Consider the following 18,408-nt stretch of genomic DNA (forward strand, 5'->3'; position numbering starts at 1 on the left):
ATCGTTTGTTTCGGTTTTACGTCTGTATGACATTGTTTTGTTCGGGTTCAAAGTCACGATGGCAAAGTTATTGTCATGACCCACTTGTTGGTTTCGGCTTTGTTTAACCTTTTAGATAACGTTTTCATGTATTGTCATTAGCGTTATTTCTTACAAAGTTATTACATTGAATGGCCACACTATATTTTTCATTGTCAGTTACTTCATAAGTATATACCGTTAAGTTTGGGTGTGTTGATGCACTTTGATGAGTTCTTGTCTGGACGCCCAATTTCAGTTCAAAGGTCAATGTCTTATGCAATTGAGACACTGTTTAGATTATATAGCAACATTCCAGTTTAATGATTAATGATTAATAAATAAAATAATGTCAATAGTAACGATCTTTGCATCGAACGTCTATAGCTATAATAACACATGTTAATAATATAGCTTTGAAAGACAGACAGAAAAAGGGAGGAAACGTAATAATGTAACACCCGATCACATCTCGGGATGAAAGAGAAACTCACTGATTGAAAATGGGAATTTAATTTATTTATTGCTTTTGAATTACCTCTACCGCAGTTTAAGATAAAAATCGACGAACAAAACTGTTATATGTTTAGGGAATGTGCCACATTCTCTTTGAAGTTTGTAACGCGGGTTTTTATTCTTTGTACGCATGCGCAAAATCTGAAAATCAGCAATTTCATTTTTTTTAAACAGAATGACTTTCTTTTGGTGACGAGAAAATGTATGAAATGTAATAGACGTACTGTTTAGAATTTGACATACTTTTTATTTTAAATCAGCATAGCGTGCTGTAATTTGATTTTGCAGTATTTCCATTTCATACCATTTGAAATAGTTTTGGTAAGATTTGAATATAAATGTACTTATGTAATGAAATTACACATCTTTACAAGCAAAAGGAAATAATGTCAATAACAAAAAAGCATATGCATCACTTTGAATTTCTTTTTATATCAATTGATTCATTAATCGAATTTAGATATCGTACAAAACATACATAACACACTAAGATAATTTGTATAAAAATATAACAATACAAATACAATACAAAAATAAAAAAAAATCGAAATGCACGTGAAATTCAAATTTTGGTTCGTTAGGCATTTAATTTCAAAAATATTTTTTTTTAATACGCTGACATTAGATGGTGTCGATTCTGGCTTTAACATCAGTACGAAATATGCCGCAGACATAAAAAAAACTTCTCATGAATAATGAATTAGCTGCTATTAGTAAGCTTGTTTTAACACTTATTCAATATGATGTTTTCCATTGCTGAAAATCATGTTGTTGTTGTTGCTGTTGTTTAATGTCCAATAGCTCTTTTCAACGTACACTGTCATCATAAATTCACATGTGTCTAGCCATTTTTATTTGAATGTTAGCAATGACGTCATTCAAATAATGTTGTTAACTGTTTTGCAGAAACTCGGTAGAGCCTCGTTTCCAGGCGTAAACAGTTAACTTCGAACTAGATATTTCTGTCTGTAACAGCATCCCTGGTTAGATCCTTAAAATTATATCCTAAATATAGGATTTTCTATTTTCTACTCATTGACGTAATATTTGCCGAAAAATAACTTTGATAGTAGAAAATCTTAATCTGTTTATGTGTTACAGACATTTAAGACTATGGGGCTTTAATTTAAATGTGTCGAATTAAATACAGCGTGGAATCTAGGTCACCCGACGATGATAAGTGCATGTTGTATGAATTATACTCGAATTTTCCGGACACTCTGCAAAGACTTGTTACTTTCGATTAGCCCTACAAACACTAGCCGGTACTGGTTCTTCAACTTTAAAGTTGTTATAATATTGGCCGAGGTCTGTCAAAACGGAGGTTCCAGTTTCAAACAGATTGGCGTGTTCACTGATAAATGCATCAGGTGAGGCTCTTCGATGGACATACCAGGCGTATCTACAAATTAATACAACAATCAATTAGTTTACAATGAACTCATAAGGCCGACTGAATACCATTGCGCTCCTGTTCTTAAAGGGTTTTGTATGACTGTTTATTGACTTAAAGCAAGCGGTTACATTTTAAGAATGGCAATCAATGTAGGTCTAGATGTTTGGAGTTGTGTAAAAAGACAAAAATATTAAAATTAAACTTTTTAATAAAGCCACAGCACCGGATGACTTGATTTCTGATTATTAGTTAAAACACATTTCCTTAACAAGCATTAACCTTAAACAAAATATGACGAAATCGCCCTTAAAGTATAAAAAAGAAAGAATTTCAAAGAAAAAATGTTAGCTGTATTTGACTGGGCCAATTCTTAGATGGCAGAAGATTGCTACCGCTTATCCGCTCTAAAACTAGCAAAAGCAAAGTTCAAAAATTAAACATGACAATGGTGGATTTGCGAATAAAGCTTGCACTGTTAATTCCCGGATTGTGTTCATTCAAACCTTTTAAGATGACACTGTCGTGATATTCTACGAGGGATGTTCAGTATATGTAATGAAAATAGTCTTGTAAATATAAAATCTCTTTATAAACATGAATTTTTATGAAACTACACTAATAGATAATACAAAACTAGATACGTTTTTGCGCCAAATATAATAATGACGCCATGAAAACATGACATCACTTCCTGTTTGGTTCAAAATGGACATCGCATGAAAAGTGGCGTGTGGTTCCAACATAAGAATGGTGCTCGTTTATTATTCATTATTCATAATAAGCTCTTCTACGATGTACCATGTGGTTTAAGATGTAAAAAGAAACTATAGTGTAATCTTCGATATTGTTAAATGAAAGAAAATTTTTTACATCCAAAGGAAAATAAAGTCTGTTTCGGTACAATTATGATGGAAAATATGCCTGACATTCATTTTTATATTAAATATGCCCACTTATGTACACTTTTAAACAAATCCGACTTAATGTCAACAGGTTGGCGTTATGAGCTTTTGGTTTCTATAATCATTATTACAAGTATATAAATAATGCATTGCTTACTTTTATATCTTTGAATTTACTTAATTTAGTTGCACTTTTACTTGGTATATTGAAAAACTAACTTGTCAACAACTTCCAGCATTAAATTACTATTTGTTTTCGTTTTTAGTTTCTTAGCGTAGGTTAGGCCGCCGAAATACCGTATTCGTTTCGTGTATTTATACTATTGTGTTCAAGGTTCTTATCCGAAGACTGACTGAAAGGGCCGAAAAGTTGCGTTTGATAAGGAATGCGTATGCCCGGAACAAGAATATAAAGTAGATTGTGAGATCATAATGCATAAAAAAGGCAAATTTCAAAATCAGGCAACAAATGTGAAGGGTGATTATACTGTATGAATATCAAACCTGTAGACGTAATCTGCTTCCTCTAAAAAAGGTAATAAATCCGTCATGTAATCCAGTTGCTCTAGCGGGGAGTAGGAATTAGGACATGCAAACTCCGTAAGCCATATTTTCAACCCGTATCTGTCATAAAGTTGTTGAAGAAATACCATTGTACTCTGTGCGTTACATGAGTAGTGATGGGTAGCAAGGTAGTCAACGCGGCATGGCACAACTGGATCGCCACAAAGGATGCGAAAAAAATCATCAAACCACGCAAATGTGTCGCTTATACAGTTTGTCGAACCTCCGCTACATGGCGCGGCGGCTGGACTAACGATAAGCATTTTACCCTTTGCAGCATTCTCAATTATGTTCCAATTATAGGCTGCAACCTGCGGAGAAAGGTTTGCTTGGCTTACGTGATTAGGCTCGTTAAAGCCTAAAATAAACTCGTTTCTATCATCAACGCTGTATGTGGATGTAGACCAATTTGGATTGTAACTCCATATCATGGGGACGAATGGGGCAAGGTATTTGTCGTTTATAGTACAGCCACTCGCTGTTTCAATATCGCCAAAATTGGAGTCCCAATTGTACCTGAGGAAATAAAACAATCAGAAAAAGGTATATAACATATACAAAATGTAGTAATCATCATATAATTAAAGAAAATCCTTTTGCTAGAAGTTACGAGTGCGAATTACACTGGCCTATTTCTTTTTGTTTAATTTTACCTATGAAATATGGTGCTTTATTATATACTTATAAGTGGAATATTGAGAAATATTGATGAAATAAAAAGCGTATTTTAATCTTCATCCTTGTTTAATTTTACCTATGAAATATGGTGCTTTATAATATACTTATAAATGGAATATTGAGAAATATTAATGAAATAAAAAGCGTATTTAATTTTCAGCATTTTTAACTGTAAAAAAAAATTCACGGCTGCAGTGAAATTTTTTTTTTTTTTTGTATTTTCACTGGCATCTCTTCACACCTTTTCTTTCTAATTTCAGCCAATTTCCCCCCCAAAAAAAAAATAACGGGCAAAAAGATATGTGATAAACAAGTTTTTTTTTCTATGAATACGGATTTATATAATCTCATGGTATGAAAATTGTAATATTTCACTCGTGACTATTGCCACTCATGGCATAATTTGTTTACATACAACTCGATAAAAATAATTCCTGTATTTGTAAAAAAAAATTGAATATCCTCTATCAGTAAAATGTATTTCATATTAATTTTGTTAAAACTAAATGTGAAAAATAAATATTAAAGTGGGCGGAGTAAAATTCATTTTAGTTTTAGGGACTACTTTCAGAAGGGGTTTTTTTTTTTTTTTTTGAACAATGGAACACATTTTCACTCAAAATGATAAAATTTAATATATTTCGTCAAAATATACTCCATATTTTACTCACACGAATAATTTCCTAGTATTATTATTCACAAGTATTAGCATTATGAATACAATGAAAAAGATGATAAGCTCATAGAGATTGACGCAAAATTTTGCATTGTTTAGGAAATATATATTAATTTTAATACGGATTAACCGTTTGAATTATCATTGTACATAGATTCATATGTTATTTAGTCTTGGCCATATATATTCTATAAATATTTTTAATGCCGATTGCTGAATAAAGATTGATTGATTTTAAGTGAGTTGTTGCAGAATAACGCACGGTTCGACTTCAAATACGAAGGTCAACAGGCGTGATTAATTAATTACAAAGCATTGAGAATTATTTTACAACAAATGAAAAAAAAATCCATTCTTACATATAATTTACTAATGAAAAAGAGAAATGGTAAAATGTTTAACTACATTGAGCGTAGAAGTAATTTTCCTGACGTTATTTTGTTTATTGACGTTAAATATGACGTGTAAGCATTCTTTGTTACGTCGTGCATATATCGTGTAATAATGTACTCGACTGTCGTATCTGTTTAATAGAGAAATAATAATAATAAGATATTAATACACGACAGACCGGATGGTGGTCAACTGATTATGAGTGTCACGTGACCGATTACAAAACTGAAATTTAGGTCATAATTAAATATAGGTTTAAAGCACGGACCAGAGAAGCGTAATTTGTACAAACAGACTTTTATTACAAGATAAAAAAACAGAACTACAAGACAATTTAATGCTGAGAACACATAAGGGAAGCAACTCTGTATAAGCTACTTACAGTATGAGATAGGAATTTCAACGACAGAAATTTTGAAGTACATGTAATTAAAATGTACTACTAGATCTAATAGATCCATCAAGTGTATTCATAGGATTGATAAATATCATATAAATAGACCGGAAAGTGCGTGGTAATCGTCCCTGAAATGAATAATGCCCTCGGACTAAAGCCCTCTGGGCCAATTGTGACTATGCAAACCGATAATCACCTTCTGGCGGCCTTACGTGTATCAACCTATTCTTTCTTAATATAAAGACAAAATGAAGTTGATGCTTCAATCATGAGGCCAATATGTGACGTCATAAAATTCTACAAAGACCAAATATCTTTAAGATAAGGTAGGTACTTGTATTCTTACCACCATCGTATATTAGTTAAAGCGTCCAGATCCCCACATTTGAATGCTTGTAAGTCGATACCATACCCTTTTTTCTTAGACCCATGTACAGAAGATACGATAATTAGCCACGCAAATATACACCAATGAGCTGTATCCATAACTGTACCTGTTTGAACAAAAGCATTATTACACTCAATGTTTCGGGCAACAAATATAGTCGCTTCCACGTGATATTGTAAAAGTTTGTTTGCTTGTTTGTTTGGTTTTACGGCGCGACATGGTATTGAAGCCCGAAACAACAAAAGGGACAGTATGATGATGAAGTGCGGCCCAACGAAGGTAACAGAAAGATGTTGAAAATGAAAGAATGAATGTGATGGTATGACGTTGAGGCGAGAAACAACAAAGGTGACAGTATGATGTTGAAGTGCAGCCCAACGAAGGTAACACTACAATGTTGAAGATCGACACAACAAAGGTTACAGTACGATGTTGAAGATAGACACAACAAAGGTAACAGTAAGATGTTGAAGAGAGACACAACAAAGGTAACAGTACAATGTTGAAGATCGACACAACAAAGGTAACAGTACAATGTTGAAGATAGACACAACAAAGGTAACAGTACGATGTTGAAGAGAGACACAACAAAGGTAACAGTACAATGTTGAAGATCGACACAACAAAGGTAACAGTACAATGTTGAAGATCGACTCAACAAAGGTAACAGTACGATGTTGAAGATCGACTCAACAAAGGTAACAGTACGATGTTGAAGATCGATACAACAAAGGTAACAGTACGATGCTTAAGCGAGAGAGTAAGATAGTATGGCAGTGAATGTAAAATTAAATTCTTAAAATAATTTCCACAATTTACTAAACTGAAAGAAAACAGGAGAACCGCCACCCTAAAGATTCAGTATGAAAATTGTACACTATTTTCCTTAAGAAAATGTTAATACAACATTTTTTTGTGGTTATTATTAGGCACAAATTCATGGTCAAGCAGAAAATGTCAATAAATTGTCCACCAACCGTAATTAAATGTTTCAATATTAAAGAATTAATTATTAATGAATCAATTTGTACATGTGTAACAATTAATGACATCAAAACACTGCTATGAAATAAAGTTATTACTTACTTTGTTGTCACAAGTCCATTTATGAAGTTGAAAAGTGAATATATTTAACAATAGTGTTTTTAAAACTTTATTTGCTATCTCATCTCTTTGCGCTATTACCTTGACAAAGAGAACCCTGTATAAATAACATCCAATCTTTTTGTGATACAATTTGTTACCAGTGCGTACAAAAGAGATGTATAAAATAAAATGATATATATGATAATATGGCAAATTCAAATTACGAAATGAGAAAAAAAAGCCCTCAAAAAATAAAAAGATCATATAAATTTAAGATTTTTATCTTATTTAGTTTTCATATGTCATAACACATATAACATTATATGTATATCATCGTGATCTAGATAAAATTACACTCATAAGTTACAAAATTGGATAATGTTTATAGGCCCACAAATGCCTTTTTATTTTCCAAAACTTTTATTTATCTTTAATGTGTATTTGTATTTCCATAAGGTTACTCATTACTCAATTACTTGGACCATCTTTTCCTTCTGTTCCTTTTTTTAATTATTTTCAATTGGAGTGATTAAGTGTTTTGTATGGAAGACAAATAGTCCACATAATACAATTTGCTGATTTTACGACATATAATTTTACGATACTCTCAGTTATTGAATTAAGCACTGGCCCGGTTGCACATGGCCAGTGAAAATAAGTTCGGGCCAGTAAAACGTTTTAGAAAATTTAATTAAATATATATTAGTAGAATAAATACAAAACTGGAATTCTGGCTAGTAAATTCAAAATCCTAAATTCATTGACTGCATTTTCTTCGGGCATCTTCTAAAACCAATATGTAAACTTATAAAACTCATCCTTTCCTTCTAAACAGGTAAAAGCGAAAACAATAATTCGGTTAGACATATGTACCTTCAGATAACTAAACAATTTCATTCGATGACTGCATGAATACAGCATGAAAGATGTACTGTTTGTTGAATGATGCTGGTGGGTGATATAAGGTAGCACAATTTACGTAAATTGGTAAAAAAAGTTCAAATGGAGAAGATGGGGGTGGGGTAAGTAAAAAACAACAGCATTATATGTAGTCAAAATGTCGATGCAATCTAACTGACTATTTTTGTGTATAAAAATCCATTTCCCTATTATTATTTTTCATTTACATTTTGTCAAGGTGTGTGGAAATTATGACATAGGACAATATAGTACCAAATAATATGTAACAATGCTTGGTTTGTTTCCTATGTATAAACTTTCCCTATTTTTAATTTTTAAGCATTTTTGAAATACTTGAAATGGGTGAAATATATATTTATATCGTTATGAGTATAAGTAATAGAAAGAGCACCGAAACACGAGGCTATCTGATTTGTACGAGGGGGCGTATCCCCCGAGTATAAATCAGATTGCCGAGTGTTTTGGTGCTCTTTCTCTTTGTATCATAGTCAAACATAAAAACACGTTCCCTGTTGTCACAATTTTAAACCCCGGGAAAAAGTAACCAATGATCGAGCATCTGAATATGATATTTCTACCGCTTTCCCTTTCTCTGCCGTCACAATATGTAAACCCCAGCAAAAATGAGCCAATCAACGGGCATGATCTGGAGTGCGGGTAACTGATACCTGCACTCCAGTTACCGCACTAAGAATGTATATGTATACGATTTAACTCTGACACTTTTTCAACAGGAAAGTCCCCAAACTATGATACAAAATGAGTTTTATTTGACTATCGTACATCATGTAAAATTGCTTTTTTGTAATAAAGTAATGGTTCGAATTAAAAAGAATTAAAGTAATATTTTGTTTTATGATCAATGACTTTTTTTTTTATTAAAGTAGCTGTTTTGATTATTGATGAACAGATACAAAATACTGTCTGAAATATAAAGCGGATAAATAGTAAAACATTTTTTTTAAAGAAAGAAGAAACGACACAGAAAAAAAAATTTGAATAAAAAACAACAAAATTAATGTAAACAAATCAAAACGGCCATGATCTAGTTTCAAATACTAATTAAGAACTCGACAACATTTTGAGGGTATACTGGAAAATGATTATTTTTTCTAGATATAATGTAAGCAATTAAAAAGTAAATATTATCTTATTTTGTAAATGAGTTATTTGAAACTAATATTCTGAAAATTTAATATATTTTGTAAAAATCCAGCATAAGGTTATCAATGACTAAATATCATAGAAATTAACAAATAGTGGACATACTTATTTTTAATTAAAAGTTGCAAATGCCTGTTTCTTATATAGCATTTTTCAAATTGTAAAACTTTCTTTCTTTCCTTTCATATACAGCATAAAAAGCATAAAATATTTTGTTTAATACATTTAATGTTTCCATTAATGACACTTGTTTCATTCCAATAGTGTCGAAAAAAGCGCTTGTAGCTTTCTACTCAATCCTTTTTGCATTTGACTGATACTTTGGGAAGTAAATTATCTTATACCAAAAAGAATGCTTTGTTTATTATATGTCAAACGATAACTTAAAGTGTAAATAATACAGAACATACAAACTTTTTTTTATAATCCCGACATATGAGTCTGTCATATATAACAAAATTTCAAAACCCCAAAATAGAATTTTGTATTGCGCACGTTGAATATCCTAATAATGAAAGAAATATGTCAGTTTGACTAATATTTAAAGTTCATATGAAAACGTTTGTAATATATCAAATGTCATTAAACATATCAGCTCACCGTTGCAGTTTATGCGCTACATAAGTACACCAATTATTACATTATCAATGTAAAAAAAAAATAATTTCATGGATGAAGGTATTTGTATTTGTTATAGGTGTAGCTTATATTCGCAATAGAATTGGTTCTTTTTCACACAGATTTTTTTTAAATTGTCATTTCAAAAGCAACAATTATGTTTTTTAATGTACCGCATAAGAGGGAAAGAAATAAAAAGTCAAAACTTATTGCGAACTTAGATAAAAATGATAATAAAATGCCTCATAAAATCGCATTGTACCTTAATAAGTAACAAAATAGTGGTTACATTATTCGATATATGGTTAATCATACGTCTAAAATGTACCGAAAAAAGATTAAGTCTTAGATGTATTAAGTACAGGGTAGCTAGTAAGTTTAATTAGCCTTTGGGCGCCTTTGGGCTGTATATTTGGATGACATTTTTAAAATTCAGATTTCAGATATTTTTGTACTGTTGGAAACAAATCAAGGCAATCAAATAATCATAAATAGTATCATACTTATATATGTCAAAAGCACAGTACCATTACCCTGCTTAGTTTATTAATAAAAACGACAACTTAACATGTTTTGTTTAAAATATATATTGAGGTCATTGCCGTAACTAACATATAGTGGTGTTCGACCTGGTGAGATGGGACGTCCCAGAATTCCCTGTCAGTTAACATCCTGGTTTCCTGTTGAATTGGCAAGCAAACACTGCTCATATTAATGTATCTGATTGCATCCATGAGTTAAAGTATCAGGAGAACTTTTTTTTGGGGGGGGGGGAGTTGGGGGGAGGGGGGTTCCTGCGTGTGTTTATGTTTTACTTGTTTTTATAACATTATATACTTGTTTTTATAACATTTATATAAATATATATAATGTTATAAAAACAAGTAAAACATACACACACGCACGCACGCAGGAACCCCCTTCCCCCCAAAAAAGCCCTAATTTGTTGTCAAAATTATCACCATCGTAACTATAAACGATATGACACTATTCACATGTACATGTATTCTAAACTTTTGTGAAATACCACAAGTCAGGGTATTAAACGCCAGTACAAGGATTTGTAATTGTTTCCATATTAAATGTTTTGATCTGTAATAACAATAAAATGAATTATCCTCTTTTTCCTGTATACTGACCTAGTTAAATGCATCATATGCCTCAAAAACAACAATTATTTCATTCTTTAGGAAGGACAAAAGTTAAGATGATAGTTAGAGAGCGTGTTAGATACTTATTACTGAAATAAAGTAGACCTTTGAATGTGCAACTATATGTCTTGGAGGTAGCAAAATGTGAACACAGTGGTATTTTGACTTCCATACAGAATACTAAATCACTGCAACTGTACATGTACTTATTTCCAAAATGCAATAGAAGCAAAGATATTCAGGTAAACGGCCGATCTTTTTGGAAACTATAATAGGACACCAAATATAAATAAAATCAAAAGCGTTTCTTTCTGAGGCATAGTGTGCCTATAAGCTAATTGAAGGAAGATGTTATCGAATTTCCGTTCTGTTCAAAAGTTAATTCCATTTGTCCTAATGAGGTTATGTTCATGTCGTTAGACATACATGTATATTGACATAGAATGTAAGTTTAAAAAAACTCACTGTAGATATAAAAAGCCTTATAGTCAGTTTTAAAAAAGGAGTAACATCATGTAATAATAATAATAATAATAATAATAATAATAATAATAATAATAATAATAATAATAATAATAATAATAATAATAATAATAATTATAATTAAAATAATAATGATAATAATAATAATTAAAATAATAATAATAAATTCATGAGCAAAAGTAGCATGGACTTCAACATTTTCTCAAAACAATAAGGGATTCCGCGTTAATATTTAAAAAAACGGAATATGAATGCTCTGTCGAAATTTTTCTTACCATTTGATGTAGGTGTACACCAAAAGATAACGTGCACAATTTCGTTTTCGAGGAGATACAATCTTTGTTGCTGTTGTGCATAATGACCCAACAATAAAACAATTTTTCGCTTTTATCTCACTAAATCGCTGTAATTATCGAATTTCAAAAAGGATATTTTCTCAACTTGATCTATGTAAGGTTTTCATTATTATACTTTTAGGCGTTTGACCCACAGTCGAATTCCTTAATATTTAAATTGCTCCTCGACAGAAAACTCACCCCACCCTTCTTAATAAAACGAAAACAGATTGCAATATCAAATTAAATGAAGAATGTTTGCATAAAAACGATAAAAGGTTTGATAGAATTTATTTGATTTAACATGGGTGTCAAAATTTCAATTCTTAATTTGAAACGTAGATTACAACGATAGCACAGACGCAGTAGTAGTTTTATTTCAAATACAAATTTGTGATGTTTACGTGGCATTATGTCCATTCAAGCGTAAATGACGGGTTAACAGGTCAAAGTCAAGATAACATAACATTTTGCCATTATTGGATTCAATTTTATAATCTAGTATATATTCACAACCAATAACTCACGTAACTGACAGAACGTTCTATAAAATTAATATCCTTCGATATTGTTAACGTTTAATTGATAATAAAAGTTGGACAGTTTTAACACTTAACATGTTTAATGAGCAAATGATTAACTATTAGTTAATGACCATTTTAGGAATCATTTCAAATATATAGGCTATTCAGCTTAAATAGACAGCGAAATAATGAGCATCACGTCACTTTTTATAAACAAGGTATACTCATTTTGCACAGTGCATATTTTTTTTAAACAAAATCCAAATTGCACACTGTATACATCTTTTTGCAGATAAATGTCAGTTTATTTAATAAAATGCAACATCGCTTCAAATATAGATCTTCCAATGTAATACTAGCTATTGCCAACACAAAAGATTGAAAACTTGAATGTTTAAATTGAAGTAAACCAAAGTCTGTCACATACATACATTTACTTCTTGAATGCCGGTTGTACATGCTTCAGCTCAGCGATCAATGATACATAATTATGAATTAGTTATTTGTGCACCCTAGATAGAACGTGTAAAATTATTCTTATTCAGTTACATTTCTAAGAGATTTATAAAGAAATTTGACACAATATTATGATAAAGTGGATTTCAATTGAAAATCAATTACCACCAGGAAATGAGCATGTGTCTTGAATGCGGTATAACTTACTAAAAATATAAGCCAGTATTATATTTAAAAACAACAAGTTTTTCTATTATAAAATATATGCCAAACCTTTTTATGACATAGAAGTTAAAGAAATGCAAAATGCTGTATAAAATAGAATCTCAAGGACATATTTGATTAAATGTCTGATCATTGATATCATTTATTAATGTTGATGTCTTCATTTAAATATTCTAATTGCGTTCAAACTACAAAGATTTAGTCTAGATATATCTTAAGATATTCTATGTAACGTATTTTAATAAAATAGCATTGCAAATGCAAAGCAATTGTCCACAAAGCAACCAGTACGCATGCCAGTTTCAGCTGAATTCAGATCAAGCACAACTTCAACTTATGGGAATTTTTAGGTCGACTGCACTTTGTTATGGTTGTTGGATTTAAACAACTAACCCCTTACAACTGTGGTTTCGAATCCTATTAGTGACTTTCAATTCTTTCAAAAAATTATATTGTAATAGAAAATGATACCTTTACTGTTTCACAATGCTTTTTTTATTATTTTGGAACCCCTCAGTGTATTGGACGCTGCTGTAGCTTTCTTATTTCATAAAATATTTTATACGTTTTTTGTTAATTGAACAGACAAACAATTTCGTTATAATGCACGGATATGAAAACTAATGATGTAATTTTCTTTTTCAAATAATTACTTTCAATGACATTTTGTCAAATGACCATGTCATGTCCAAATACCACATGGACTTATATCATGTATTATTATATAAAACATTTGAGCAATTGTTTGCTATTATGTTAAAGAAAATGAGTAAATAAACGTACAATAACCTCTGTGGAAAATATGGAACACATAGTTTCGTCAATCTTGCTATTTCAATAAAGATACATACGAGCGTATGCTATCATTTCGAGATGTCTCCATGCCATGTGCAACAGTCGTGATCTTCCTTGACATAAATCCCGTTATATCTGGAACATATTGTGTTATACGCTAAACCCCACACAGTCAAGTTAAAGCAGAACTAAAAAATATAACTCAGGAAAGAAACAACAGCATTTCGAGGGGTAAGTATAGAGATATGATATTATAGTTTAGACATATTTATATTTGATAAATAAAAGAAAGTTTTAAGCCTTTAAATGTGCGAAAACTTTTCCAATGTATATTATTTCGACTTTCCACCATACTCGGGACTTTTAATCGTCTTATCTATCGCGGTTTCGTTATGTCGAAATTTTGTATCGTAATTTTGAGTAGTTATGTGAATGTCGCGATGGCCCATTACGGGACAACGTAATGATACCTTTAATGTGACATTATATCTAATGTTATTTTGTAATACATAGGCAATTACATTGATTTGTTCCATTTCGTTTAGCCAATTGACTAGTTTTGAATCCCATTCGAAAATCAACAGTTTCTGCGTTTCTTAATTAAACAGGCGGACTAAATTTACACGTCAATGTAGAGCAAAACACAAGTGTAAATAGTGCAAACGTTTCAATAAACTACTTGTATTTAATACGTAAAATTAGTTCACAAATCAAGATAAAAGTAATGCTATGTTTTTGTGTAACTAGACATCAGTTAGAAAGTATATCAAATGCCGGTTTTGTGTGTATAATTTCCAAGTGTGAGTTAATTAATCAAGATTGTTTTCACGTTGTTTAAAAATAGATTTTTTCGTATATTTTGTGGTAAATTATAATAAGAAATGTTAAAGTTTTCTTGGTTTCAAAATGTTTGCAGAACAATTAAAATAAAAAATAATATTAAAAATTAACAGGAAATTTAAGAAAGAAAAAAACAAACAACCTTGGATGTTAACACAATTGATAAAATTCAAGCATTGTCCGAAGCATCATAATTATGTGAATAAAGTTGTTCATGAAGGTTCATTAAAGGCATGTGTAATCAAATGTTAAAGGACAAAAAGTAAGGTTTATCATAATTCAGTTTCATCTGTACGTACATATCTATTATGGGCATTAATACTTTGAAAATGGTCTTGGTATTTTTATATCATAAAGTACCTACTTTGTAAGGTTTTGAATGATTACTCCATCAACCGAACCGTTTCAGCCGACTTCAATTTGAAATGATTGACAAGTACATGATTGTATCGATCCAATTATAAATCTATCGTCCACGCCTTCATAAAGCATTCTACAGACAGCTAAAATACACGCTTTGTCGCCCTCCATATTTATTGGTTCGTTTTTGTATCTGACATTTAATGTATTGCCAATAACAGCAAGCGGTATTATGCGATATTTATATGATTAAAATTTAAAGCAATGGCTTTTAAGTTCAAACACTAACACTGCATTATCTTCTGCTATGAACCAAAACCGCAGCCTTTATAGCTTAAAACAGAAAAAGGTATCCATTAAGAACGCCAAAACGACAAAATTGAAAATGTTGCAGGCTCGGTTTAATTGAGCCTTTTTTTGTACGGTATTGGAAAGTGCAAGTTACTACCATGCCCTAAACAGAATTAAACATTTTAACATGGTAATAGTGAAAAGTGTCGTTATGCAAACACAGGGTATATAGTGAGTAAACAGGAGAAAGTAAAAATAAGTTTACATTTTGCCGGTTCTTACTTGTCATAAATAACTCACGTAGCCAAAGGAAAATATCAATCGGAACTTACCTGTAACGTTCAATCTATAGAAAAAAAGAGTGGAGCAGTTTTATATTTTAGGCAGATTTTTATTTTATCCTTAGCATTTTCAACATGAGAAAAGTCAATCTTTTGGAATATACAGTCAATTTAGATCAACTTGAAATAGAGCATAATGTTAATTTCAGATATACCGCGTGGTAATGAAATGAGCCGTGTCACGACAAAACCAACATAGTGGTTTTGCGACCAGCATGGTTCCAGACCAGCCTGCGCATCCGCGCAGTCTGATCAGGATTCATGCTGTTCGCTATCAGTTTCTCTACTTGCTATAGGGTTTGTAAGCGAACAGCATGGATCCTGATCAGACTGCGCGGATGCGCAGGCTGGTCTGGATCCATGCTGGTCGCAAACCCATTATGTTGGTTTTGTCATGACACGGCTCATTAATTAGTTTAAAGACGCATTTAGTATGTTATTCAATGAACGTGATTAAATATAATCTACATTTATCTAGTTGGTTTTGGTACAAATATTATTTCATTTTGTTTAATAAATGTATGATATATTTCTCCTTTATATAGTAATTTGTTTATTGATATGTTCCAATGTCATGTTTTAATCGTTGCAAGCGCTGTTGAGCCTTTATTCTTCATTTTAATCATTATACATCTACAAAAATAGCATTAATACAATTATATGACTGAGCATTCAGGAACTGATAGATTATGTATGTAAATGTATGTAAGTTTATTCCTGTAACATAGGCCTTTAGCCAAAAATACAACACAATACAACAGATATGAAATTGCAATGAAAATACAATAGATCATAAATATTCATGGTAAACATTTGCAGTCATAATTTAAAAGATATGTAATGTCATACATATAAGAAATATATATTTATACCACGATCAATGAAATTTACCGAGTATAAAATTTTAATGAAACTATTGAAGTGTTTATATTTATTAGTTTTAAAATATCAAATTGGAAGCAAGTAATAGGCCAAGTTACCAAGGCTTCATTATTATTGATGTTAATGGAATTCTTTAACGATAGAAAACAGATTTGTCAACATTACATTTAATAAGTTTCTCCTTCGGCATGTGGGGATAGACGTTTGCTTTCAAATTAACGAGTGCATTTAACTGAAGCGAAACATTGCCATAAATTATTTAAAATGACAATGCAAACTTCTTTTATAGTACTTGAACAAAAGATATATCATTCGTATTTAAAATTGCTCCAAGAAGATCCAAGTAAAGTAGGAAATAAATAAGTAAACATCTCAAGTTTATGTTATTTGATTTCAAAAGTCATTAATTTGAACAGTGTATACAGTTTAATGTAGGGATAGTACACATTAGGCTACTGCATACGAACTATTCATTTAAAGTATGCCCATTACACTTTTGTATACAATGTAATATGTGTTCAGTCATGAAAAGAAACTATTTAGCCTGCATAATATTTTATAAACAAATCACAGTATGCATTTTTGTTATTTCTATTGAGCTTGTTTTGGTCTATTTGAAAATGCATTCGCTGTCCGGTTGCGGGTTTAATTCATCGTTGAAGATGTTTTTGTCATTCATTCTTTTAAATGTTGGTATTATATTGGCCACCCGAGGTCTTTTATTCCTTCACTATCTTGTTTTTCTAACGACATGGGTGATAGCCGACATGGGCTGTGTTGTGTATATCGTAATAATATTTGTAAAGAAACATAAGACATTGTGATTGTGTGATTGACATGTTTACTTATTGTCGGATTATCTTGTCTGATTATCACGCCTTGATATGGTTGACGATACATGATTGATATACACGGACTGTTTAACATACCCGTTAAGTCAAGCAAACATTTTCTTAATCATAAGGCTCGCCCTTTGTTGACGTATTGGATATTCAAAATAAATGTTAAACTTAAATTTGGTGGTAACATATGTTTATTTTCTGTGAGCAAATTAAATAAAAAATACGAGTCATTCGCAATATTCGTGAAAATTGTAATTTTTTTGTTATAGAGATGTGACTGTTTAACATTTTGTCATGACAATGACTTATGTTATCAATTTTGTTTAGTTGCAAGTTTTACAAATATAATCACTGGATGCTTGTAAATATAAAATTCATATTCCAATTTTTTCAGATGTAATAGTTTTACACTATAAAATAGAAAAAATCATATTAAGCAAGTTAAATATGAAATACGAAGCTGTATGAAATACTTAAAGAATTATTGTGCTTTGTTATAACCGGATTTGTCTGATCTCTCAATCAATGTAGGATTTAATTTAAAGTTTTCTACTATACGTACGTTTTGGTAATTTGCATATTGCTTGTTCACCACTTCTCCAGTTACAATGTGGAGAAATGTAACTTGCCAAGTATTAAATCCATTTAAGAAACAATTCAAACCATACCGGTAACTGTTCCATCTTATAGAATGTTTGATTTGATGGTGATATTTTTGCAAGCAAAGTTTTAATTCGATTTCAAATTAATTTATTTTAAACAAGTAAAAAATACAACTCAATTATTCGTCATCATCTTTATTTTATATGTTACACGTCTCTACGACATTTGAAAAACAATTTACAAATTGTACATGTATTTGTAATTGGTTGTGGACCTTCTAAATAATTTAAAGAGTTCAGGTATTGACGCCGATGTGTGGAATTTAAAATAACACAATATACATGTACATTAGCCAATTACATCTCATATATTTGAAACTGGTTTCATTTGTCAGGGGAACAATAAAACATTTTACAATAACCCTTAACTCGTCAAAAGCCTAACATATAAGAGAAATATAATTATTATTTATTAAATAACAATTATTCCCAAAAGTCATGAAGCAAATTAACTCTGCTAGTTATAATTTAGTCAAATTTTAATCGAAAATTAATATAGTCAGC

At 30.9% G+C, this 18,408-nt stretch overlaps 1 protein-coding gene across 1 annotated transcript; it reads right to left on the reverse strand.

Annotated features, from left to right (window-relative positions):
• Positions 1-841: 841 nt before the first annotated feature.
• Positions 842-6,051, reverse strand: LOC132757946 (uncharacterized). Its single transcript, XM_060749446.1, has 3 exons — positions 5,887-6,051; positions 3,337-3,912; positions 842-1,936 (listed from the first exon to the last, which is right to left on the reverse strand). The coding sequence occupies exons 1-3, from the start codon at positions 6,024-6,026 to the stop codon at positions 1,768-1,770; spliced, it is 885 nt and encodes a 294-aa protein (XP_060605429.1). The 5' UTR covers positions 6,027-6,051; the 3' UTR covers positions 842-1,767.
• Positions 6,052-18,408: the final 12,357 nt, after the last annotated feature.

The sequence above is a fragment of the Ruditapes philippinarum genome, unplaced genomic scaffold (genome assembly GCF_026571515.1).
Source record: "Ruditapes philippinarum isolate M1 unplaced genomic scaffold, ASM2657151v2 ctg13890_1_1_1_1, whole genome shotgun sequence".
NCBI classification, from domain to species: Eukaryota; Metazoa; Mollusca; class Bivalvia; order Venerida; family Veneridae; genus Ruditapes; species Ruditapes philippinarum.